The sequence below is a fragment of the Myotis yumanensis genome, unplaced genomic scaffold (assembly GCF_028538775.1).
Source record: "Myotis yumanensis isolate MYYU_CA2020_CCGP unplaced genomic scaffold, mMyoYum1.0.hap1 SCAF_10, whole genome shotgun sequence".
In the NCBI taxonomy this organism is placed as follows: domain Eukaryota; kingdom Metazoa; phylum Chordata; class Mammalia; order Chiroptera; family Vespertilionidae; genus Myotis; species Myotis yumanensis.
This window is the reverse complement of record NW_027223761.1, coordinates 36,789,023-36,815,466: the sequence shown is the minus strand read 5'-3', so window position 1 is coordinate 36,815,466 and position 26,444 is coordinate 36,789,023. Positions and strand designations below refer to the sequence as shown.

Genomic DNA, 26,444 nt, shown 5'->3' with positions numbered 1-26,444 from the left:
AGAGATTGTAGGTATGCATTTGAGACAGCCGCACCAGCAACAGCACAGGAGCAACAACAGGCAAGGCTTCTCAGCTAGTGAGCAGACGGGGTGAGAACTGAACCAGGTTTAAGGGACTTAAGTGCCCATATACTTATCCACTCATTATCAGCAGAATTTCTCATTCCTTGGATCTATCAATTCCTAACCTGGAAAATTCTGATTATTCTCTTATGTTAAGCTCATACCTAGAGGCTAAGCAAAATCTGGATGTACATAGGATTTAAGTTCATGGATGTATTAAACAAACTTATGTAACACATGTAAAATGATCAGATTTCTGTGTGTCATTGAAGGAGACATATTAAGTTAGAAATTTAAAAAGAGAAATAAACTAAAAGAGGCAGATAAAAAGGTTTTCTCTGATAAGAAGAATTTTCCTAAATGTGAAATTAACCCCCAAATTGACAGGATAAAACAAGAGGACAATATAAGCTTTCACACTAAGTATGCCATTGATTTGTTTAATAAATGAATTAGAGCAATTTAAATGACCAACAGTCTCATATATTTATATGTCCAGTATGTATGTTTATGGCCACTGAACTCACAAAAGTCATAGTATAAAAAAATTATAAGTACTGGATACTTAGTTTCTTTTAAAAATACATATGCTTACAGATACAAATGTAATTTATGTATAATAATATGACAGGAGAAGGCTGAGAAATTTTGCTCTATTTTCATTCTTTTTCAAAATGAGCATGACTATTCCTATTTCATTTCTTAAAATTTATGTGCTTTTTGTTTATTATATAGTAAACAATATTTTATGATCAAGATAATGAACCAGCCCTAACCGGTTTGGCTCAGTGGATAGAGCATCGGCCTGCGGACTGAAAGGTCCCAGGTTCGATTCCAGTCAAGGGCATGTACCTTGGTTGTGGGCACATCCCCAGTAGGAGATGTGCAGGAGGCAGCTGATCGATGTTTCTCTCTCATCGATGTTTCTAACTCTCTATCCCTCTCCCTTCCTCTCTGTAAAAAATCAATAAAATATATATATATTTAAAAAAGATAATGAACCATCTTGATTCTATACACTGTGAAATTTTTAAAAAAGTGTTCTTTTAAATTGATTTCAAAGAGAGGAAGGGAGAAGGAGAGATAGAAACATCAATGATCAGAGAGAATCATCAATCAGATTTCAAAAAGATGATTCAGACTTGATACGACCTGCTATTCCTTTCTAATAAAGAAGATTGTGTAGGGAAGTAGAAAACAGAAATAGAAGTTGAAGGAATTTAGTGGATAGAAGAGAAGTTGTCTGCTAAGAGCCAAATGGGGTTAGTTGAAATGCGATGAGAGGGAGGTGGGGTTAGTTAATTAGTTGGTAAAATCCTGGGTTTTAGCACATTGTTCCAAAAAAGTTAGCTTTACAGTTAACTGTAGGGCTCAGAAAGGTGGGGCCAATCAGCAAGGGGCATTGTTAGCAACCAGATACTGTGACTATACCTAGTCACAATATGCTGCCAATGAAATTATGATCATGTCAGTGAATTTACTGTTAAGATACCCTTGGCTCTTCTAGTAAGAATCTATGATCCAGAAGCAGAACAGACTGTTGAACCTCAGATGGAAGGCAGGGGAGGGTGGGTGGGAAGAGATCAACCAATGAACTTGTATGCATTTATGCATAACCTGGGGACACAGACAATGGGGTGGTGAGGGTCTGGGGGGTTGGGGGGATGAACGAGGGTTGCAAGAGGTTGATGGAGAAAAAGGAGGACCTATGTAATATTTTCAACAATAAAGATAAAAAAAGAATCTATGATCCAAATTATCATTAGCTGTGACAGACAAAAGTATTCTTAACAAACCCTTCATGGCAAAAAGCTGACTTTGAATCTGGAAAGATCTGCAAATCAAATCCTCATGCAGCACATACATATCCATGCTCTGATGGCAAACACCAGCCATACCTAGCTGATCGTGGGGCGTCCCCCTGAACAGAATTCTGTACGTGGTGAGGAACAAGGCTCCTTCGGCCGGCAGCAGCTGTGGGCCTCCCAGGAGGCCTCCAGTGGCTTCTTCTCTCCCATCAGGATCCAGCAGAACTCGAAGACCCTCACAAACAATTTCTTCTCCTGGCAGCAGGGCAGGTCTAAGAATCTTAGGCTAACAACAGAAAAAGCATTTTAAACATAACTCTTGTGGGGTTTCCAACACTTAGACAAGGTTATCTTTCCAAGTTACAGATCTAAAGAACTTGAGCCAGATATCCCAGGCAGCCAATACTGACAAAACAGATTTGGGAAGAGGCAGAAATGTCATATCTCTGTGCAAATGTGGGAAGATTCTTTGCAGCATTGCTTATTAAAAGGAAAATCATTGGAAATTACTAAAATGCTTGAAACATCTATTCAATGCAATAATTTTAAAAAAAATGACATGAATCTATATGTGTTAATGTAGAATGATATCCAGAATACACTGTTAAGTATATATCACGATCCCTTTTTTGTTAAAAGAAAAGTATAAGAATATGAGCCAACTGTTAAAGGTGGTGCTCTCATGGTTAAGGGTAGTGGTGGGGTGGGGATGGGCAAGACAAGGGGACTTCAACTCTGCACAATGTGTATTGCTTTAGTGCCTCAGTTATGTTTGTAAACTGAAAACAACAACAACAACAACTTAAAAAAGTGGATGCATCTTTAAAAAGACCCACCCTTCTTGGCCCTTAATGAAGATTCACACAACAAATGGCCAAGTAATGAACATTCACACATCTTGGGAAATACAAAACCACAAGATTCACTCCTCTGAAGAGTTCAGTACTAGGAAAAAATCCATCTCTCTTGAATATCACTTATGCTTCCTTTTAAAGCAGTAAAAACAAAATAAATCAGCATTTTTCTTTCTTGGCTCTAAGAAGCTCGGAGCTAAATGTAAAGCCAAAGCCTAATAACGACTGTTTCTCAGGTTTCTGATGACATTATATTTCTTACCCACCTGGCTTCTGATTCTCCTCCGAATTTATTTTTAATAATTCTGTTGTATAGGTAAGCGGGTCCTGAACCCTAGCCCACAGGCTGGTGCCAGGAGAGCTGCAAAATCGTCAACTGGGAGGCTTGTTAAAGGACAGACCCCAGGCCAGGTCCCAGGGTGCTGCAGTGGGAAATAAGGAACCAGGAGGCTGGGCAGGGCTCAGGGCTCTCAATTTTTAATCGACTTCCCAGATACTTGTGACGTATGCTCGCACTGTATAGAGATCGAAGAACCTGGTGTTCGTACAGTATTTGCCTTAAGTCCTTTTTTTGGAAGTAGGCAAGACATAAAATCCTGGCTTGGGCTTGGAAGTTAGAATGTTCATAATTTATGCCTTGCCTGTAAAAGCAACTCAACAAGAGGTCACTGTTGCTCTTTGCTGAACAGTATCCTTTTTATGAGGAGCTACATGATGGACTCCTCTGGAAGTTTAATATATTATTAAAACTGGAGCTGGTCTCTGTAAAAGGTTAGGAGAAGGCACTTCCTGGGGCACAGCAGTCTATTGTTGCTATTTTTAAGAAGAGATGTTCTACCCCGGAAGCACGTGGTCTGACACATTACCTTCTGTATAGGTGGAAGTCTTCTACTCTCTCGATGCACTGCTTCCAGGGTCTCAATATGCATAGCTACAATTCCTAGGATGAGTCAGAGTATTCAAAACAAAAGGGCACAAAACAAGCAGAATTACAACAAATTCTGGATATTTTAGAACTAAAAACTAATCATATTTTGGTGGTTCCTCAAGGAGTTGAACATAGACCCAGCAACAACTCCTAGGGATACACCCAAAAGAACTGAAAATAAGGATTCACACAGATACTTGTAAGTGAATATTCATAGCAGCACTATCCGCAGTAGCCAGAAGGTGGGAACAATGTAAGTGTCCATCAACAGATGAATGGATAAACAAAATGTGGTATTCCCATACAATAAATGGAATGAAGTTCTGATACCTACTACAACATGAATGAACCTTGAAAACATGCTAAGTAAAATAAGCCAGACACAAAAGGAGAGATATTATGATTTCACTAATGCAAATACCATGCCATCTTATTTTTATTATTATATTTAAAAAATATTTTTATTGATTTCAGAGAGGAAGGGAGAGGGAGATAGAGATAGAAACATCAATGATGAGAGAGATTCATTGATCGGCTGCCTCCTGCACACCCCCTACTGGGGATCGAGCCCGCAACCTGAGCATGTGCCCTTAACTGGAATCAAACCCGGGACCCTCCAGTCCGTAGGCTAATGCTCTATCCACTGAGCCAAATGGGCTAGGGCTACTGTGCCATTTTATATAAGGGACCTGGGCATTCATGGATTTTTGGTATCAGTGAAGGGGTGATGGTGTCCTGGAACCAATTCTCCATGGATATCAAGGGAGGATTGTAAATAGCATGGCTTAACTCCACAGAAGACAAGTATTACAGGCTGTTAGCTGGAAAAAGTAGACCCATAACAATTCTTACTCAATCCCCTACAATATTATGTTCTCTAATATCTGCAGTGATTACCTGGGATCATGCAATGAAGGCTCTTGATGTGGTCCTGAGTAACTCCACTCTCTGTGCAAACTTTGTCAATAAAGCGGGTAATGAAACGCACAACAGAATTGGCAATGTCATTATTCTCTGAATCTTCAAACCCGCTTTCTGTATCATAGCTCTCAGCTACACTTCCTGCAATACTAAGAAAGTCAAGGAAAGAAATCATGGTCAGTTCTCAAAATGTGACAAATCACTACCATATCACAATTTCCATGCAATTTAAACTCGCTCAGAGAGACGTCTACCCAAGCAGAAGGCTCACTTACAGCTCCTTTATAAGTGACCACAGTGAAACATATTCTACTTGCCTATATTTGGAAGTTACTGTCAGAGATTGTCCTTTGGACCCTTTTTTTTTTTTTTTTTTTTTTTTAAGAATAAGGTACCTTCTGTGATTTTCCTAAAAGGAAACCAGGAACTATGGAATATAAAGCAAAAAAAGGACCCTTTCACTTATTATCTGATACTTGAACCTTCTAGAAAAACTTGTCCTCCTAAGTTAATTACCATATTGAGCAAAAGTAGCAGCTATCTTTGCCCTCTGGCAACTGGGGCACATGTTCCCTGGTAGGCAAAGTAAAAGATCATTTTTCAGCAAATAGCCCATTCTTCCAAATGGGAGAACCAAGTTGTCCTATGAACCCTTCTCTTGTCGATATTTATCTCTCTCTGAGAGCATCACAACCCTTTTGGTCACGTTGAAACCATCATTCTACCGTAGGTGTTACATTCACACCGGGAAGGCATTAAGTCTGAAGTGGAGCAGATGTGAAACTTCAATCCCTGCCCTTGTTGCTTAGTCAACAGTTCGCACTTTGAACAAATGCTCGCCTCCTCTGCCTTCTTTTAGGCAACTGAGCATGGAAAAGACTCATTTGCCTATTCTAACCTACTCAGTTCTCCTTCCCCCAAACCCAACCATACTAGCCCATTCAGTGTTAAAGTAAAGCTAAGCAATGAATATGGCATCATATCATCCCAAATCATTAAAGAACTTAGGTGCTTTAGCCCTTCACTGTAAAAATCAGGTTGCAGAAAACGTCATGAAGGCAAAAAAAAAAAAAAAAAAAAAAAGAAGCGAGGTAGGAAAAGGAGTGCTAGTCAGGAAGGCCTCTGGGGAGGTGACATCTGAGCTGAGAACTAGATGAAGGGAAGGAGTGATTCTTAGGACTCTTTCAGGGAAAGTGCTCCAGGTTGCGGGACAAGCACAAAGGCCCTGAGGGGGTACTATGCTCAGAGTGCCTGACATTAGGCTTAGCAGGGAGATAAGTTTGGCCGACAGAAAAGTGATAGGAAATAAGGTCAGAGCAGTAGCCAGTGGCCAGATCCCACCAGGCCTTGCAGTCCATGGGTTTCATTCCCAGTGGTAGGAAAAGTTGTTGTAGGGCTGAGAGGAAGGCAAGGATGAGGACATGATTCCAGGCAAATGCAAGGGATAACTGAGGAAAAGAGAGCCAAGAAACAAATAATCACTTTAGCAAGAAGGAGGTCATTAGTAACCTTTCAAAGCACTTTCTGTAAACTGCTGTGGCAGAAAGGAACAAAGGGCTGGATCAGCAGCTGGTGAGACTGGAAAAAGCAGGTCAAGAAAGAGAAGAGAGTATGGGAGGTGGTTAAGAAGTCAGATGAAGTGAAGGTTTCTTAGTAGAAAAGAACTGAGCAAGTTTGAAAATGGTTAATTTTTAAAATATGTACAGCAATATTTGCCCAAAATAGCTTACATTCTCTGCTAAGCCAGGAAAAGGAGGGTCTGTGTGCCCACGACTCGGTACCTGTTTGTGACAATGCTGTTGCTCCCACTCTCCCAGTCGCCGGGTGCTGAGGTCCGTAGGAGCTTGTTTTTACTTGTATCGAGTGGGACTAGCAGGTTGACCATGAGGTTGGCAAAGTGGATGGCCTGACTGAAGACGATGCTCTCCTCCCGCTGCACCAGCTCCTGCTGCGTGGATTTGCTCAGCGTCGGCCAGAGGCGGAGCTGCTCGGCCGCCAGGTCCATGGCTGTCTTCTCCTGATATTGGTCATCAGGAATCTTGTCCTAAAAATAAAGCAATACAATCCATATGCATCACGAGCTTCAGAAAACACGGAAGATGTTCCCATAATTCATCTATTAAATGCCTATATCAGCAAAGATGAAAACATACACACAAAACATAACAACAACAAAACCAAACCTAGTCTTCCTTTTCACCCAGATCCAGCAGGCCTTGAGTGGAACCATGTGACAAACCTGAGGAAGCAGTAGCAAAGCACAGATGGACAGGTGGATACACTTCTCATTGCTGACATTTCACTGCATTTATTTACCTCTGTGGCTCCATCCCTTTTTGGTTGCGAGTTACAACAAATTATCAACCTGAGAACCTATAAATGCTCAGGTATGAATGTTCAAGTATCATTACTAATACTCTTATACATTTCTTCTGTTCTTTTGGAGAAGAAGATGGAATGATCAAAGTCACAATACAGAACTAGATTTCCTTGTAAATGTGGGTGTCAAACATTATACATGAGGATATGGGTACCTGTGGGATTTTTAAGAGGGGTTTCCTGGTAGGGTGAAGAGTTAAACAATAACATGAACTGACAGCTGCATAGCATTTATAGCTGTGAACAGCTGGTCCACCTACAGTCTCACTTGTATCTAACCTGGGGCTCAGAGACGGACTTCTCAAGAATACAGGACACAGAGCATGTTTTTGCTTTATGAATGCTTTTGAGAGATAACAATGTTAGCATTACAATACCAAAAGCACTCTACCAGCCCAATTATTTCTGGAACATGACCTCAAACTAACAGTGTTTATCCTTACCCAAGTGTATTTGGTGTTATGAAAGAAAAATCAGAGTTTAAATTACATTCACACCAACAGTGCACAACAATAATCTGGAGCATCAGCTGGATGTCAGACAGTGCTGTTTGTTATTAAAGTTCTGCTCTTACCACCCTCAATATCAGACCAAGAATATGCTGAAGTTTACGAGGCACCGAGTAATACTGCTGTGTAGTTTCTGTTAGATATCTCAGTAGCTTTATCTCACAAAATAGAAGGCCAAATTAAAATAGAGAATGACGGAAAGGGTCAGCAGTAAGTATTAGCCCAGCATACAAAATGAAAAATTACTCTTAAAGTGAATCCACATGGACAATTAGGCTTTAATTGGCTTCATTCAATTAATGAGGATGAAAATTTCTAACATTTATTATTTACTACATGTCAGGCACTCTTCACTGTGCTTTACTTGTATTAGACATTAAAATCTCATATAGTCATATCTGTTCATCTTACCAATGAGGGAATTAGGCACAGAGGGTAATATGAATTGCCAAGACCAGATAGCTAGTGAACATTTTAAAATTTCACAAAAATTTAAACTACTCTTTCAAATTAAAAACAAATTGTCTCTGTTCTAAAATATTTTTCTTAAAAATATTTTATACTGATAAAATATATAGGAGCATATAGAATATTACTAAAAGACGACCTTGATTCATTGTTGGCATTGGCATACTTCTGAGCAGGACTAATGAATTTTGCATTTATTTTAAAGTCGATCAACTTGAATTTGACATTTCTTCAAGAAGTTAAGGCACAAAGACATGTACCTAGGTATTTTAGGTGTGTTCCTTCTGTTCAATATCTTATAATTGTTTCCAGGGAATTCTTATTTATTAAAATACTAGAGGCTTGGTGCACGGATTTGTGCACTGGTGGGGTCCCTCGGCCTGGCCTGCAGGGATTGGGCCGAAACCAGCATGCCCGAGGTGTCCCGGATTGCGAGAGGGCGGTTCTCGGGTGACACACCCTGGAATAGGGCTCCCTCCTCTCTGGTTCCGGGTGCATCACCCGAGAACCACAGCTGCCAAGTCACCGCAGCTCGGCAGCTCCTGCATTGAGTGTCTGCCCCTTGGTGGTCAGTGCGCGTCATAGCCACCAGTAGGATGGTTGAACGGTTGGCCGTTCGCTTAGGCTTTGACATATATAGATAATAAAATAATTCTAATGCTAGAGAACTGTACTGAGAAGTTATTACAGAAAAAAAAAAGAATGTCAGAAATCAACAGAAGAAAGATGCTCACCACATTGCTCCCTAAGTAAATGTCAAACACATCGGTAGGAAAGTGACTATATTTCCTTTTGCCCTGGGGACATTTGAATACACTTTCCTTGAAGCCAGGATCCTGACCCACACATGCACCTTCCTTCACCTCTCTTACCTTCTGCTTCAGATGCAGGGCATGATTGTCTTCCTTGGCTGAGAGATACAGGGAGCGAACTTGTTCCTGCACTGCATTGTAAAAGGTTGTCTCCCAAAACTGCTGATTTGTCCAAATGGGGTGGTCTTGCACACAGGTGTAAGCAAACTGGCTGACTCCGGGGGCCAGTTTCTGTGAGAACACACAATATGAAATCTATCACTATGGGGCTGGTAGAATTATGACAGTTCCGAAGGTTACAGGGACCACAGTTAACCACAGATGTGCTCAAATGACTTATCTAAACAGTATCTTATGGCAGTATAAGCTTAGCAACTAGCAACTCACTTTAAAAAATGTTATTGATTTCAGAGTGAGGAAGGGAGAAGGAGAGAGAGATAGAAACATCGATGAGAGAGAATCATTGATTGGCTGCTCACTCCAGCCCTTGACCTCCCCACCAGGCGTTGCCTGGCTCACATACTCCCTAGCGACTGTCCTAGCTTCAAGGGCACTTCCTGGTAACCAAGTCTGGGTACAGGAAGGTAATCTTGAACCAAACCTTCCTTTCCAGGACTTCCTGCTAGGCTTCAGAGTGGCAGGCACCCTTACTCTGTGATTAACAACAGAGGGAAGGAAAACTAACTCTTGCAGGCACTCAAGGAACTTCATAAATATTTACATATCTCATTTAATACTAAAAATCTTATAAGTGCGTTATTATTGCCAATTTAAGGAAAACTGAAGTTCAGGGAGGTGTAAATAACTGCCCAAGGTCATATAACAATTACATAAGTGGTGGTTTAAAGGGCAGACTTTGCTGGTTCCAAAGCCCCTGCTTTTATGATACCAAACTGTCTTGCAAAGGAACTGAAAGCAAATCACAAAACACATTAAATACCAGTTAGACTGCTGTCTGTTCCTTTTTTCTGCACTTTAGGATTTTGTTTCCCAAAGTAATATTCTGCCTTGACACCTCTGATATGATTTCAAATTGATAATGCATTTTATTGTATTAGAATATTAAAAAAAATATATTTTATTGATTTTTTACAGAGAGGAAGGGAGAAGGATAGAGAGGTAGAAATATCAATGAGAGAGAAACATTGATCAGCTGCCTCCTGCACACCTCCTACTGGGGATGTGCACGCAACCAAGGTACATGCCCTTGACCGGAATCAAACCTGGGACCTTTCAGTCCACAGGCCAACGCTCTATCCACTGAGCCAAACCAGTTAGGGCATATTTGAATTTTTTATAGGAGTTTATTTGAGCCAAACTGATGACATATGCCGAGGAGCAAAATCTCAAATACTCTCTGCATTTAAATTTCACAGATAATTTACATTGCTGAATTTCAGTTAATGATTTGAGTCATCTTTTCACAGCTATTGCTTTCACCTCTAAAAGATAAAAGATGTTTCAACATTTTTTATTCCATCATTTCTCAGCAAATAGCAGGCAGCATTCTCAATAGTTAGACACTTTTTGTCCATTTCATTCTTTGGAATTGAGTTCATCTTTTTTCTGTCAGTAGAACTAAAGTTTCTGATAATAAAAGTTTTCTTTTGAACCATTTTAATAAGCAGACTAAACCTAGAGCTGGAACAGGCACCAGGCATACCACGAAATGCAGTACCTGTGTAGTTAGAGGTGGTGTGGCTATATCAATTTGCCTACGAGAGTTTATGTACTTCTCTATCCCACGTGTAAGTCCCTGTCAAGATGGGATGTAGGTTACACTTTTTTTTGCCCCTAAGAATTCTAAGGACTAACAATGGCCTTGTAGCAGTGCACAAGCCTATTTTGGAAAGAGAGATTAAAGGCACAAAATTCAAGATAAAAGCATAATTCTCAACTGTCTTTCTCATGAAGACAGTCAGAGGCAGCACCACTTGTTACAAATGCAATGTAACATAGCAGTTCTTAACATGTTAGAGTTCTAAAATTATGTTAGTATAGATAAGCTCAGAAAAAGCTCTTAACAAATCTGTACCAGGCTCTCACTTAAAGTGCTTTTAGAGTCATTCACACACAGACGTTATTAATTATAAATCTTATTACAACTTGGCATCTCTGCAGGAATCGGAGAGCACACCACAGCCCTGCCTTTTTCCTTCAGCATTTTTCTCACTGACGCTGCATATTCACTTTCCTTGGCACGGACCAGTTATTATCTTCCTGTTTATTTACAAACTAAAAGTGAATATGCAAAAACTTGCCTAAATCTGTTGAACAAGAGTGAACTGTATATGTTCCTAGGCAGAAACATGGTGTGAAAGAGAGTGGCAGTAGCCCAAAGGGTCAGAACCCACAGCTGGTTTACTTGGTGAGAATTATAGCAGGGTGAAGTGGTTAGAGGATAAACACTTGTTGGTGGCAAGACAGTCACAAATGACCAAGGCATCTTAGACATGCATCCAGATCATTAATTCCAAAATACTCAAAATATTATTATTCTTCCAAACATGAAATCTGCCTGTTTTCTTTGTGGTTTCCTGCTATGTCTTTTCAACTGCAAGCGTGGGGCACCATGTCCCTGGCCTTGAGGGCGGGCAGGGCCACGGCACTGATGGGCAGATGTGTTCTTAGGACCAGCAGAGGGCAGTAGCGCCTTATTCTGCCTAGATTCCATCAGGGCTTCAGAAAGGAATTGCAAAAATGGAACTTTGCCATCTGGCTGGGCTGGAAAGTGGGTGGTGAGGTGAATGCTGCATGCCCTCACCGTACACTTGAGAGAACTTATAAAGAAAATGGATTTACCCAAGGTCACACAGCAAGATGGGGAGAAGAGAAAAAAATAGAAATAAGGGTTTCCATTATTCTACATCATTTTTGTAAGGTACAAAAATTAAGATATTTCACAAAACAAAGCCATAGTATAATTATATAGAGAAAAATGCAATGCGACTGTTTAGGGTTTCAGATTCAGTATATCCTGTGATAGTAGTAGTTGTTTTAGGAAACAAAGAAAATAAGCCTCTGTGGATAAAACTATCTCCCAATTTTAATCACTTCTTTGGTTTGAAGGAAAAACTTTCCCAGGATGGTTTCTCATAATGGCCAGCATTCCAGCTTCGTGACCTTTATTGCACAAGGAGACTCAGTCTACACGCAGCGTGGGGAGCGATGGTGGTAGGGAATGCTGCTGTCAAATGACATCTCTCCCTCCAATGTTGGCAAAAATATTTACTTTACATTTCATGATTCTTATGATTCTGTCCTAAAGAAAAAAGTGATATTTTGCCATGCAATTTTATGAAGTCAACACATTCTTAAAAGAATGTTTAAGAATGTGTTGACTTCCTTCCTTATCTAGAAGAAATAGCCTCAAATGTACTAGATTAAGCAATGCCATTCATTTTCCACAGAGCATTCAAAGGAAACCCAGCATGGAACAGGATATGGAGAATAAACTCACAGGCTCACCAACAAGCAGGCCAGATTCAAATCCAAATAAGTGGACACAAATCATCTCAGAGATGAGTTGGTCAAGGGAAAGGTTAAGAGATCAGTGTGAGAGGCCTGTGTAAGGCTAGACATGTTTGCTCTCCAGGCCCAAGGCTCCAATTAGGGAGCTCAGAGGCGAATCAGGTTTCAGGGGAAAAAGCTAGCTGGCGGGATTGATTCCATAAATATATAATGGTCTTAAAGAATAATGCAGAATACAAAGATTCACTGTGTAAGTTGCTGAGTACTTCCTACCCATTCTGGCTCTGGAATACACATGTATCTCATTGTACAGTTCAGGGGTGGCGCCAGTCGGCCCTTTATGATTCTACACTGGCCCGACCAAGTCTGGATGTTAAGTCACTTTAGGAATTAATTTCTGAGTAGCTTCTGATGAGCTTTGAAAGTGCTTAGTCTTGAGAGACAAACAAAAGGAAGATAGAAATAGAAAAAAATATGTATTTATAACCTATATTTGTCAAATCTTAAACATGCTTGCTTTGATTGGAGTCCACCATGTACCTGTCTTGATTCCATTTCCCTCCTCTCCTAGAGGAAGCAATGACCCTAAATTAGATATTTTTCATTCCCATTTATGTTTTTTTACCAGTATATATTCATAAAGAATATATGTAGGATTATACTGCAGGTTTCATTTACCCCTTATTGAAGTTTTTCGAAGTATACAATTCATGTAATATTAAACTAAACTATGTAATTAACTGGGACAAAACACAACTGGCTCTTTGTAAACACAACTCAGAAGGGGAAGAGGAGAGTGGCCTATAAACAATGAGTATTTAGGATAGTGTGTGCATTAGCCAGTGGGATTTAGAGAACAGTGAGTGATCCAATTTGTTAAGCAGAGGAGATTGTGAAAAAGTAAAATATCCCTGTTCTACTACCTGATCCTCTAAGACTGAACAGTGCAAGCAACCTCAAATTCATAATGATCTAAACCAAACCTCTCCTGGGATGCCTAGAAGGTCCATGCACACAAGTTCTGCAGAAGTACATTCATTCACCAGCCTTAGCCAGTGTTCATTGATGTGCCAATGTCAGCAGCTGGAATGACAGGGTTGAAGTCCTTCAACCACCTATCTTTCTAATGATTCTCTGTATTAGTACATATTGAGAGATCAAGAATAAATCAATTTACTTCTTGTGTGGTTCAGAAATTAGTAGAAATCAAATACAAGCTTATTGCCAAGTCCTTTGCCTGGGTTTGGTATTCTTAGAAATAAAAGACAGAATCCAAATCCAACCCACCTCCCTTTTTGGCAGGTTTTTAAACTTTGTATAAATGGTACCATATTGTGTTTTATTCTGTACCTTGGGTTTTTGACACATTAAGCTGCTAGACTTATTCAGGTAATAATAACAAATAATAATTATAATAATTTAACCTGTACTGAGCTCTCACTATATGTATTTATTAACTTACTTAGTCCTTACAGAAATATTATGATCTATTGAGGTAAGTACTGTTATTACCTCTGTTTTAGAAGGTGAAGAAACTGAGGTACAGAAAAGTTAAGCAACTTGTCCAAGAAAATAGTGCTAGGAGGTAGCAGAATCTGAGCTTGGATTCAAACCCAAGGGGATTAGCTACAGAATTTAGTTTCTTAATCATCGCATGATTTAACTACTGCATGGAATGCCACTGTATGAATATATAATATTTCCTTGTTTCTGTTAATGGACATTTGTATTGTTTCCAGCTTTTTGCTATTATAAACAATGGTGTGTGAACATTATCTCACATGTCAACTGGCAATTTTGATTATTGGTTTCAGCACCATTTAACAGTGCCTGGAAGTATGTGAGAAGGGCCTAAGAAATATGATAATTCCCATTGTTATCTATAGCAATAAACATTTTGGGGTTACTGCATGTTGTTTATTTCTTCAATGAGAAATTATTCAATGCAGATTTTTTGCAAATCTATTTTAAAAATTAACAATAATTCTTTAACCCTTTGCACTCCGCTGTCCCCTCTCAGGGGACATCGGAATTCTAGCATATCACTCGGATGTCCCCTCTCAGGGGACATTGCAGTTTATTAGTGATTACGGGGAATTGAGTTATTTCAACGCAACTTTTTGAGACATGCATGTTTCCCTGAAGTTTTATCTTGAAATGGCACAAGAAATTAAATCAAAATATCGTAAAATTACGAAGATATATACAAGAAATGTCAGTGGGTTTTGTGTCGGATTAAACAATAAACTACATATTCCCGATGTGGGACAAAGAAAACGGGACTGCATTGTGTGTTCTAACAGGAAAACACCTGGTGGCAGGCGTCAAACCACTTATTACTGTCAAACATGCACTAATCAGCCTGCAACGCATATTGGGGAGTGTTACAAAACTTATCATACTGTACAAAATTATAAACAATAAAATATTGTTTTTTTTGCAAATATACATTCCTCGATGTCACCCAATTCATATAAGTCCAATCTACACTAATAAAAGAGAAACATGGTAATTGGCGTACGACCGCTACCCTTCCCATTGGCTAATCAGCGTATCCTTATGCAAATTAACTGTCAGCCAAGATGGCGGCCGGCAGCCATGCACTGAAGTGAGCAGGGAGGTTTGCTTCCTCCAGGGACTGCAGACTCCAACGTTCCCACCTCACTTGCCGGCCTCTCAACTGCAACTCTAAGCAACTATTACTATGTTGCAAATAAGAAGCTGAACAAAACCGGCTTTCAGTCAGCCCCGGACCACAACATTGTATCCATGTTTTCAGCAGCGAGGCCTCAGAGCTAAAGCTGGCCCAGAATAAAAAAAAAAAAAAGAAAACAAGGAGCGGTTGGGAGCTTTTAGTCAACTGCCAGCGGGAAAACAGCCCTCAGCCCCTCAGCCAGCCTGGCCAGGCACCCCAGTGGGGACCCCCACCCTGATCCAGGACACCCTTCAGGGCAAACCAGCCAGCCCCCACCCATGCACCAGGCCTCTATTCTATATAGTAAAAGGGTAATATGCCTCCCGGCACTGGGATCAGCGGAGCAGCGAGGCTCCCGGCACCGGGATCAGCGTGACAGGGGGCAGCGCCCAAACCCCCTGATCAGCCCTGCTCTGTGCCTGATAGGGGGGAGCTCCCCAATCCCCCGATTGCCCTGCGGCTCTGTGTGTGACAGGGTGCAGCACACCAACCCCCTGATTGGCCCTGCTCTGTGTGTGACAGGGTGCGGCGGCCCAACCCCCCTCCACGGGTCTTGCTCTGTGTGTGACAGGGTAGAGCCATAACCTCCCCATTGGCCCTGCCCTGAGTGTGACAGGGTGCAGCGCCCCAACCCCTTGATCCGCCCTGCTCTGTGTGTGACAGCGGGGAGCTCCTCAACCTCCTGATGGGCCCTGCTCTGTGAGTGACAGGGGGCAGCGCCCCAACCCCCTGATGGACCCTGCTCTGTTAGTGACAGGGGGCAGCGCCCCAACCCCCTGATTGGCCCTGCTCTGTGAGTGACAGCGGGGAGCTCCTCAACCCCCTGATGGGCCCTGCTCTGTGAGTGACAGGGGGCAGCGCCCCAACCCCCTGATGGACCCTGCTCTGTCAGTGACAGGGGGCAGCGCCCCAACCCCGATTGGCCCTGCTCTGTGAGTGACATGGGGCAGCGCCCCAACCCCCTGATCGGCCCTGCTCTGTGCGTGACAGGGGGTGACGCCGCAACCTCCCCATTGACCCTGCCTTGAGTGTAACAGGGGGCGGTGCCCCAACCCCCCAATCAGTCTACCCTGAGTGTGACTGAGGGTGGCATTGCAACCTCCCGATCCACCCTGCTCTGTGCATGACGGGGCGGCGCCCCAACTCAACTCCCCAATCGGCCCTGCTCTGAGCCTGACCAGGGGCTGCACTTAGGGATTGGGCCTGCCCTCTGCCACCCGAGAGCAGGCCTAAGCCAGCAGGTCGTTATCTCCCGAGGGGTCCCAGACTGTGAGAGGGCACAGGCCAGGCTGGGGGACCGCCCCCCCCCAGTGCACAAATTTTTGTGCACCGGGCCTCTAGTATCATTATAATACGTTACTTGGTTCCAAAATTATACTAAATAATACGAGGGTCTGTAAATGCACGTTTCCGCCGCAAAGTAGCGTCGAGTAGCTGGTAGCCAATGTCTAGAATGGTTCGGAGTGCAAAGGGTTAATATAAAATATCTAGTCAATGTTTAAATTTTAATTCTTGTGTTTAAAAAGCTTTTCTGGTTTTAAAATTATTTTTATTATTTTTTATAAATAGTTTGACTTAGGAGGGACTCAAATAAGGTCCATATGTCACTATTCATTCATGTTGGTGAGGTCAGTTTTAATCTATAGGTTTCTCTACCATCTACCAATCTGTCTGCCTGTCTTCCCTGCCCCACCTGCAATCTGTTTGGTAAAGAAACTGAATCATTTGTCCAACAGAGTTTCCATCAGTCTGATGGTTGCTAACTGCAACGCAGTTAATGTGGCATTTTTTTTTTTAGCCTCTGTATTTACTGCAAATTGGTAGTTGGATCTAGAGCAGTGATGGTGAACCTTTTGAGCTCGGCGTGTCAGCATTTTGAAAAACCCTAACTTAACTCTGGTGCCGTGTCACATATAGAAATTTTTTGATATTTGCAACCATAGTAAAACAGATTTATATTTTTGATATTTATTTTATATATTTAAATGCCATTTAACAAAGAAAAATGAACCAAAAAAATGAGTTCGAGTGTCACCTCTGACACATGTGTCATAGGTTCGCCATCACTGATCTAGAGCCTTGATCAGATTCAGGCTTGTTTGGCAAGAATACCAAGTCACTTCTGGTTGTCTCTTGTGCTGTGATGTTAAAGGTTATTGATGGTCAATGCTCAGATTCATTAATCATTAGGAGTAATAAAATAGTGATATTTTCATTCTAGCATTACTTCACTTATTAGCTGGGATATTTCTATAAAGAGAAACTTGCCTTCATCAACTATTTAGTGACCGAAATAGTCTGTATTAGAAAGCAAGATAAATACATGATTTTATCCCTTCATTTATCAGATTTTTTTAAAAAGTTGTTTTTTAGCATCTATCACAGATGACCAATTAGTTTCTTATTCATATTTTTATGAAATCATGGATTTAAAAAATATATTTGATTTAACTATTCTTAAACCTGTTTAGAAACAAACCAAAAAAGTCTACCCATATGTGTTTACGGGAAACTTGTGTTTTTCATTAACTCAATACCAAACCCTATGGGATCCCTGTCTACAAAGTCCCTATGATCTTATACGAAGAGACAGGAACTCCACATGTGATGGCGGATGAACCTAATAATGTTGCTTGTAACAGCACTGTAAACTGGCAGAACATAATCAGCAAAAAAGATTAGTAGATACATAACAAGGTGTTTTCTCTGAGGTGTCAGAGCAAAAGGAGCAGCAGGAGAAAGGAATTGTGGGTCCTGGCACAGGAAATGGAGGAATTTGGTGAGTCACAGCTCTCACTATGTGTGCTTGCAAATGGCCCAAAAGCTCAACAAAAATGTTTATTACAGCATTATCTTTAATAACTATGCCCCTCTCCAAAGTTACCAATTTTAATGTCTAGCTATAGAGAAGAAAGGTTAAGTACATTGTTAATACAGAAGAAAATTATGTTGCCATTAAAGTGGTTACTATGGTGATGTACTTATGAATGAATTGTTTATGCTACATTTCAGAAAACAAATCAAATATGCTAAGATTATGTCTGGAAGTACACAAAGACTGGGAGGAAAAAGGCAAAATGAAAATGAAGTAAAGGTAACAGAATTTTAAAAAACATTTATTTTAAAGAGAGAGGAAGGGAGGGATGGAGGCAAGTAAGGGAGACAGAGAGGAAGAGAGAGAGAGAGAGAGAGAGAGAGAGAGAGAGGAGAGGAGAGAGATGAGAGAGAAATAAGTGACCTTTTGGTGCATGGGACAACACTCAACTAACTGAGCCACATCAGCCAGGGAGAATTTTCAATAGTTTGTTTTGCTTCTTCAAAAATAATTTTAAGAGATTTAAAAAAATTAAATGAGGCAGACTGAATATTCTTTGATCTCTAAACCCCACTGAAATGAGAGCAAAGAAATTTTTTAAAAATATATAAGAACAAAAGAATGAGAAAGGAGAGAACCCTAGATCAGTAATGTTAATAAAATTTTAGAAGTCATAAAATGTATTCATAAGCAATAACAAAAATTAAAGATCAGATAAAGCTGGCACCCCACACTACTTAGAGAAGGAAAAGCCCTTTCCACACTTTAAAAGAGTGAATTTTATGAATTATATCACAATAAAAAATAATGAAAACAAGCCAAATGTTCATCAACTGGTGAACACAATGTGATATATATATGTACAATGTAGGATTATCCTATATAATAAAAGAGAAACATGTAAATTGACCGTCTTCCACTATGCTCACCAGCCAATCAGGAGTGAGTATGCAAATTAACCTGATAAAGATGGCAGGTTAATTTGCATACACAAGTGCCAGGCGTAGAGCAGAGCGGGAGAGCCGGCAGAGAGTGGAGCAGCTTGGGGAATTTGGCTTCCCAAGCCACCAGACGGAGAGCAGAGAGGGAGAGCTGGTGGCTTGGAGGACTTGGCAGAGAGTGGGAGGCCGTGGGACAGGGACAGAGACAGAGCAGGAAGGGAAAACCAAGAGCACGGGGAGCACCAGGCATTCTGGGAATAGTAGTTCTGGTGGCAGCCCCAGAACCTGAAGCAGAAGCCCAGAGCCTGGGGAGCACCAGGAATGCTGGGAATTGTAGTTCTGGTGGCAGCAGATCTTCTAGACTAATGGTTCTCAACCTTCCTAATGCCATGACCCTTTGATACAGTTCCTCATGTTGTGGTGACCCCCAATTTCATTGTTACAAATTGAACATAATTAAAGCACAGTGATTAATCACAAAAACAATATGTAATTATATATGTGTTTTCCGATGGTCTTAGGCGATCCCTGTGAAAGGGTCATTCGACCCCCAAAGGGGTCACAACCCACAGGTTGAGAACTGCTGTCCTAGACACTAGAGCAAAGTGAGCCTGGAGCAAGTTACTGTTGCAGTGGGGAATGGAGGGAAAGCAAAGGTGAGAGATATAAGTAAAATCAGAGTGACTAGGAAAAATTAAAGGGGAGATATCCTAAAACTTCCAGGAAATCTCCACCAATGAAGCAAAGAAAAAAAAAGCCTCTATTATTCTGTGAGCAACAAACCAAACTGGGTTGGGGATCTCAGACAATTCGCTCATATGATTGCAAAGACAGACAGAAACTCCCAGATTGGAGAGGGCTCCCCTGAGGGCTCCCCGATTGGAGAGGGTGAAGGTCGGGCTGAGGGACCCACCCCCAATGCATGAATCTTTGTGCACCGGGCTCCTAGTCTATAATAATAAAAGCATAATATGCTAATTAGACCGGACAGTCGAACGACCTTCTGGACATCATTCTGGACGAAGATGCGGCTGCAAGAGCCGAGCCCCTTAAACTAATTTCGTGCATCGGGCCTATAGTATGGCAATTAAAAAGACATGAGGTACTGATACATACTATACCATGGATGAACTTTGAAAACATTATATGAAGTGAAAGAATCTAAAATGTCCAGAATAGGCAAATCCATTGAGACAGAAAGTAGACTGAGGTGGCCTAGAGCTTGGGGAATGGGGGAAATGGGGGAAATGGGTGGTGACAGCTGATGGGTATGGTGTTTCATTCTGTGATCATGCAAATGCCTTAAAACTGATTGTAGTGGAAGGGGATATACTAAAACCCATTAAACTGTATACTTGAAATGAATGAATTGTATGGTATGTGAGTTATATTTCAATAAAATATATTTTAAAAGGTTGATGATAGGAGAAACTGGGTTGAGAACACTTGGAAACTATATTATCTTTGTAACTTTTCGTAGATGTCAAAGTACTCTAAAATAAAGGTTTATTTTAAAGAAAGGATGGAAAGCTGGTGTGGCTATGCTTACAGAAGATAATTTAGATTTCAAAACAAAGAATATTACTGCAAGTAAAGGTAATTTCATAATGGTAAAGAGCCAATTAATCAAGAAGACATAAACCCTAAGTGTTTCTGTACCAAATAAAAGAGCTTCAAAACACACGAATGAAATATGATAGAAATGCAAGGAGAAATAAATATACAACTATATTATCTTTAATAGCTATTAAAGAGAGATTACAATCTCTAAATAATAAATAGAAATGGAAGCAGAATTAGACTTGAATTACAATATCAACTAACTTAACCTGATTGGCATTGATTGCACAATAGCAAACTACCCATGCTTTTCACATGTATACAAAACATTTACCAAGGCAATCTGCATTCTGAGTGATAAAATCAGTCTTAATACATTTAAAATTATTCAAATCATACAAAGTATATTCTCTGATCAAAATGGAATTAAATTATAAATCAATTATATCTGGGAAATCTCCAAATAATTTTGGAAACTAAATAATTCATGGATCCAAGAAGTAATAAAAGGGGGCAATTAGGAAGTATTTTGTACTAAATGAAAAAAAAATTAAAACATGTCAGAACTTTTGGGATGCCATTAAAGCAATACTTTGGGGAAGATTTATAGCACTAAACGCCTGAATTAGAAAAGAAGAATGGTTTTAAATCAATGACCGCAGCTTATACTTAGAGAAATTAGAAAAATCAAAGCAAAATAAAGTCAAAGCAAGCAGAAGAAATTAATGAAGATTAAAAACAGTCATTAATGAAATAGAAAACAAAAAATAAAAAAGAAAATCAATGAAGCCAAAGCCAGTTCTTTGAGAAAATTAATAAAGTCAACAAGTCTCTAGCCAGACTGATAAAAATAAAAAGACAAAATTACCAGTATCAGGAATGAGAGGTAACATTACTAAAGATTCCATAGATATTAGAAGGATCATAAAGGAATATTATGAACAACTTTATGTCAACAATATTGACAACTTAGATGAAATGGAATCTCACTGGCACTTAATATGTATTTAGAAACCAGCGGCTCAAGGAGATAGTGGGAGCAGTGGCCTGGCTGTACAAGGTCACAGCACAACAGCCAAGGCCCCTGAGGGAAGTCATGGATGTCGCTGGAAAACATCAGCACCTGCCTGAGGAGCAGGAAGCAGTTTGGGGATCTGCAGGGTTAGCGAGGCAGGCCAGGCACCTGGAAAGCTGGCTACGACCATTTAGCTCTAGATGTCCTGTATGTAGTAGTCAATTCTATATTATTAGGTTAACAAGACAAAGGTGTATCCCCTGGAAGAGCACTTTTCTTTCCTGTGTGGGTAAACCTCAGAGTTTAAATCCTCTGATTTGGATGATGTTATCACTATCTTAGGGACTGTTCTAATGACAAAGAATCTAGAGGAAAAACACAAGCTCTGATTTAAGTAAATTATTCACTTGAATTTGATTACCAAGTAAATAATCTGATAAAAATGAACATTTTCTTTATGCGATTTTCAGTTCTTACTAGATGAAAGCAGAAACCACAGTACTATTGAATTATAATTTTGTAGTACATCTTTTCCTTCCTTTCCAGCTACTCAACTTTTCCAGAGACAATGAAAAATTAAATTATTTTGTTAGAATTATGGAAAGCCAAGTAAATCTTGAAAGCATTTTCCATAAACAACATAATCAACATCTTGGGGCCTAAATTTCTGAATTTCACTGAAGTTTTGACTCAAAAACTTAAGTCAAAGGACAAATAAAGACTCAAATTATAGGTTGCATCCATGATACAATCTACCATGGGTGAAGTAACTGCAATTGTTACTTCTGTGCCTACATTTTCTAAGGGTTTTATTTTGAAACTGTGGTCTTCCGAGAATGAGTGACAGACAGCCTGTATGATTCACTAAGGTGGTGCCTGTGCAAAGTGGAGGCCACAGAGCACTAAATACCGGGGTTGGACCTTGAAAACTTTCTGAATGATAGAATATTCTCAGATGAGTCACCTAAGCTCCTAGCTTAAGTTCTTTTTGAAGATAACCTTCTTGACTCGGACGTATATCTGACAGAGGTTGGCCATCCTATTTTTGAGAAGAAAACTTAGTATTATAAGCTGACTATATATAGTAGGAGAAGAAAATGTATATTTTGCACCTGATCTTAGCCAAAAGGCCGAGAAGCGATGAAAATGTATATTTTGAAAGGAAATATGCCCCGCTTTTGAGGAGAACAGCTCTTGTTCAACTTTAGCTCTCCTGTTTCTCATTTATTTTGGAAAGATTCATTAAAACTGAGACTCTAGAACAGTGGTTCTCAACCTTGGCTGCACATTAGAATCACCTGGGAATCTTTTTAAAATCCTGATTTCTGGGCCTCACCCTCCAGAAATTCTGTTTCTTTGTTACTAATGTTGTGGCGCCACCCCATAACAAAGAAACAGAATTTCCAGGATGAGGCGCAGAAATCAGGATTTTAAAGATTCCCAGGTGATTCTAATGTGCAGCCAATGTTGAGAACCACTGCTCTAGAATGAAGAACAAGCTGTTGACTTGGTAGCTATTTCCCAGGAAGATTCATCTATTGATTCAAAGTTATCCAAGTGTTTGCATGGGTAAGCCCACCACTATACCTAGAATTATCTAATTCTAGACAGTTAGTAAATAGCAGTAATTATCTGGGTAAAATCAACCAAGACGGGTCCAGGGCTAAGAAGAAATAGCTGTAAAGTTGTATGTTCTAGGACCAGAGATGGTTGAAGGGCCAGGGGATCACTTTCTACTTGTAAGACTTTCAGGAACACCACAAAATCCACTCACCACCCCCACTCTCTCGCCACTATGTCCATTTATTAATGTCCAGAATTTAATTATTCAGGTGTCATTCTTATAGTTTAAGGCCTAGTTCCTACTAAAGAGTAAATATCCTTGCAGGCTTGAGAATACCTTTATCCAACTGGCTGCTACTGAATATGAAAGACAGCTTGAAGATTAAGTTTCCTTAAAAGGCCAGAAAAAACAGTCATGAGGGAATTGGAAGTCTGATGCAAGAAAGAAGTAAGAAGCCTACTGAAGCTGGAAAAGGAACTGAACAAGGCTGGGAAACCACGTATTTCCCCAATATGCTGGGTCAACTCTTCTGGGAGGTCCAGGTTGGGTCCTTGGCATATGCAGAAAAAGGTTTCCAATTCATGCAGAGGTGGAGAAATTCAAATTCAACATACATAATTCGCAGAAGATTTTTTCTGCCTATTATCAAATACTTGTAAAAATGTGAGAGCACAAATGTGAACGTATACAGACACACACAAACATACATCCCTTGTTAAACTTGAGTCACTTGTTTGAAGTACAGACTCATTAAGTGAAAAGAAACCTCAGAGAAAGTTTAATTTTTTCATTGACACATGGGGGATGCTAAGACACACAGAAGTAAAGGAACATAACCAAAGTCACAGAGCTAGTTAGAGCAGTGCTGGAACCAGAAAGCGATGTTTTATAAGGTACTAAATAATTTGGCCACATCCTTTCTTTCTCGACTTCCTGAGCATTAGTCACTTGTGTGGATGCCACCCTGCAGGGGAAAGAGCTAAATGCTCTGTGTGCTGAACATACTCTTTGCTTTCTAACTGCCATGACACTGGTTAAGCTATTTCTTCCACTTGGAATCTCGCCTTCCAATTTCTAATGGTTAAAACTGTACACATTTTACAAGGGCCAATTCAAATGCTAAATCCTTCAACATGTCTCCCCTGGTTGTTCCCTCTCTATTTCCTATCTGTTATAATCTGTGTCCCCCAAACTTCATATGTTGAAGCCCCAACCCCCAGTGTGGTTGTATTTGAAGGAAGTAATTAAAGTTAAATAAGGACATAAGGGTGGGGCTCTGATCTGATAGGATTAGTGCCCTTATAAGGAGAGATACCAGACAGCGGGCACTCCTCCCCAGCTCCCCGTTTTCCAGAGCATATATGCAATGCAATGAGGAAGAGAGATGTGAGGACATAGCAAGAAGGTGGTTGCAAGCCAGAAAAAGAGTCCTTAACCAGAAACCAAGTTGGCTGGAACATTGATCTTAGATTTCTAACCTCCAGAACCATGAGGAAATAAATATCTGTTGTTGAAGCCAGCCAATCTATGGTATTTTGTTATGGCAGCCCAAACAGACTAAGGTACATCTTATACAGAACTCTGTTTATACTTCTCTAATAATTATTTCATTCTGTTTTTAAATTTAGGACTATTTTTGCTCAAGAATGTGCTGAAATGACCTGTTAGAACCTCTCTCAGAATTATATATAAGATAGAGCAGCTTTGGGTAGATTTCAGTTGCCAATATGGTAAAATATAAATGCAATAAAGGGATTTGTATTACAACAAAAGTGATCAAGGTAGAGAGGGGCTTTTAAAATAATATACTGTTACATAAGACATTGTATTATATGAAATCAGCTCCTATATTATTTCTATTTTTGCATGCTCATTAAGAGTTGGTAATAAATACTTTTTACAAGACTAACAATTTATTAGGTTCTAAAAATGAAACATTGAAATATAATAAATTAAACATAAATAATTAAAATTTTTGTGTACGTATAGTCTCTCTCCTAATAGCCTTTGATGGCAGAGACCATGTCTGGCACATCTTGGCAACAACTCCAATGTCTAAAGTATCTTAAGCATGGGTGGGTACTTGAGACGCATAAAATGCTTGTTGAATTCTAAAATGGCTAATTGCATATTTTCCAAGGGTTTCCCTTCTAACATTACAATTTTTATTCTAATTTTATTAGTGGGAAACATCACCCAAGAGTATACTAAAACCATCTAATTTCTCACAGTCATTCCAGATGGTCCTCTGACTCCTGGTAATCCCCTGCCATCAATACTGAAGCACTCCTCTGACAGAGGTTCCCCGGCTTCATTTCCCCAATCCTTAAATCTCCCCTGAAAGTGGCTGCTCTTTATCTTTATGTCTCGCACATCATGTGAAAATCTATCAGTGACAAATGGGGACAACGGCAAAGCTGCAGAAATTGAAAACAGACCTCATGAGTTAGGGACAAGATGTTTCCCTTTGGACATAAAGGGAATTTGCTGAGTCACAGAGTCGAGTATTTATAGCACCACACAATTTATTTTCTGCTGTAATAACCTATTCTGTAATTCAGCAGCTCCTCCACAAGTCTCCATCATAACTATGATTTCTAAAAAATGCCAACAATGCTGACTAATAAGAAGGAAACAGCACTACCTAAGCAAAATGAAACTAGAAGAGTAATCTATTTATAAAGTGTTCTTTAGGGACAAGCGGTTAATAAAATCTTTGCTTTTGCTACCCATAAAGAGGTGTGAGTTCTGCATTTTCCATTCTTTCCTAAATGTTATCAAGATGTACCTCAATGAAGGTCCTATCCTTAGGCCTTTCCCCACTACATCACACAATAAGAATTCACAACCAGAAGAAGCTAAAAGCTACAGTTTGTAAAGCTGGCATCCTATTAGCTCCATCTGGCTGCAGATATGTATGGTTTTGGTTGTCTAGAGTTTTTTAAAAATTAAGGCAACATTTAAAAATGAAGACAGCCTATCCTATATAATAAAAGGCTAATATGCAAATTGTCCCCTTGGAAGTTCGACCCCTCACTATGACATTTGCTGACCACCATGGAGTGGCACGGAACATGGTGGGCAACCAGCGGCAGCGGGGGGGAGGCTGGGAGGTGGGGAACCTGATTGGCCCTGATCACTGGCCAGGCCTAGGGATCCTACCCATGCATGAATTTCGTGCACCGGGCCTCTAGTTCTATATAAAAGCGAAGTTTCCAGCTTTTCTTGAAAAATTGAGATGTGTTAACAATATTCCTGCGTCCCTGCCTGGTGACCTCACCACATTGCAGCTCTTCCTTTGGCCTGCTTGGCTCATCTGCATTCCTGTTTGGCATCAGTAGGCATTTAGTTTGTAACCCTTGCTAAAAGCAGATCATACTACAGACAACAGTCCATGTGGATCTCCTCTTAAAGAACTCTAATCAACGCCTGTCTGTTATGCTAGCCTAACTAAGTGGCCTCTGTCCCTCTAGGCTCTCAGTCCTCTCCAACATCTACCCTGCTGTATGATTCTGGAACACAATTACGTCACTGCCTGTTCCAGAGTATGCTATTGCTTGCTGTGAGTGTCAAGAATAATATTAGTCTAAACTCCTTAACATGACTTCTAGGCATTCTGTAATTTGAATCTAAATTACCTT

General features: G+C 40.2%; 1 protein-coding gene across 5 annotated transcripts in view; it reads right to left on the bottom strand.

Moving 5' to 3' along the window:
- SBF2 (SET binding factor 2) overlaps positions 1-26,444 on the bottom strand; it is a 341,532-nt gene that overhangs the window by 62,517 nt on the left and 252,571 nt on the right. For all 5 annotated transcript variants that reach the window (XM_070425317.1, XM_070425313.1, XM_070425315.1 and 2 more), the window contains exons 18-22: positions 8,803-8,973; positions 6,356-6,618; positions 4,551-4,723; positions 3,592-3,665; positions 1,962-2,157 (exon numbers count right to left, since the gene is read on the bottom strand). In XM_070425317.1, the coding sequence (XP_070281418.1) occupies positions 1,962-2,157; positions 3,592-3,665; positions 4,551-4,723; positions 6,356-6,618; positions 8,803-8,973 (877 nt within the window). The remainder of the gene's footprint in view (positions 1-1,961; positions 2,158-3,591; positions 3,666-4,550; positions 4,724-6,355; positions 6,619-8,802; positions 8,974-26,444) is intronic.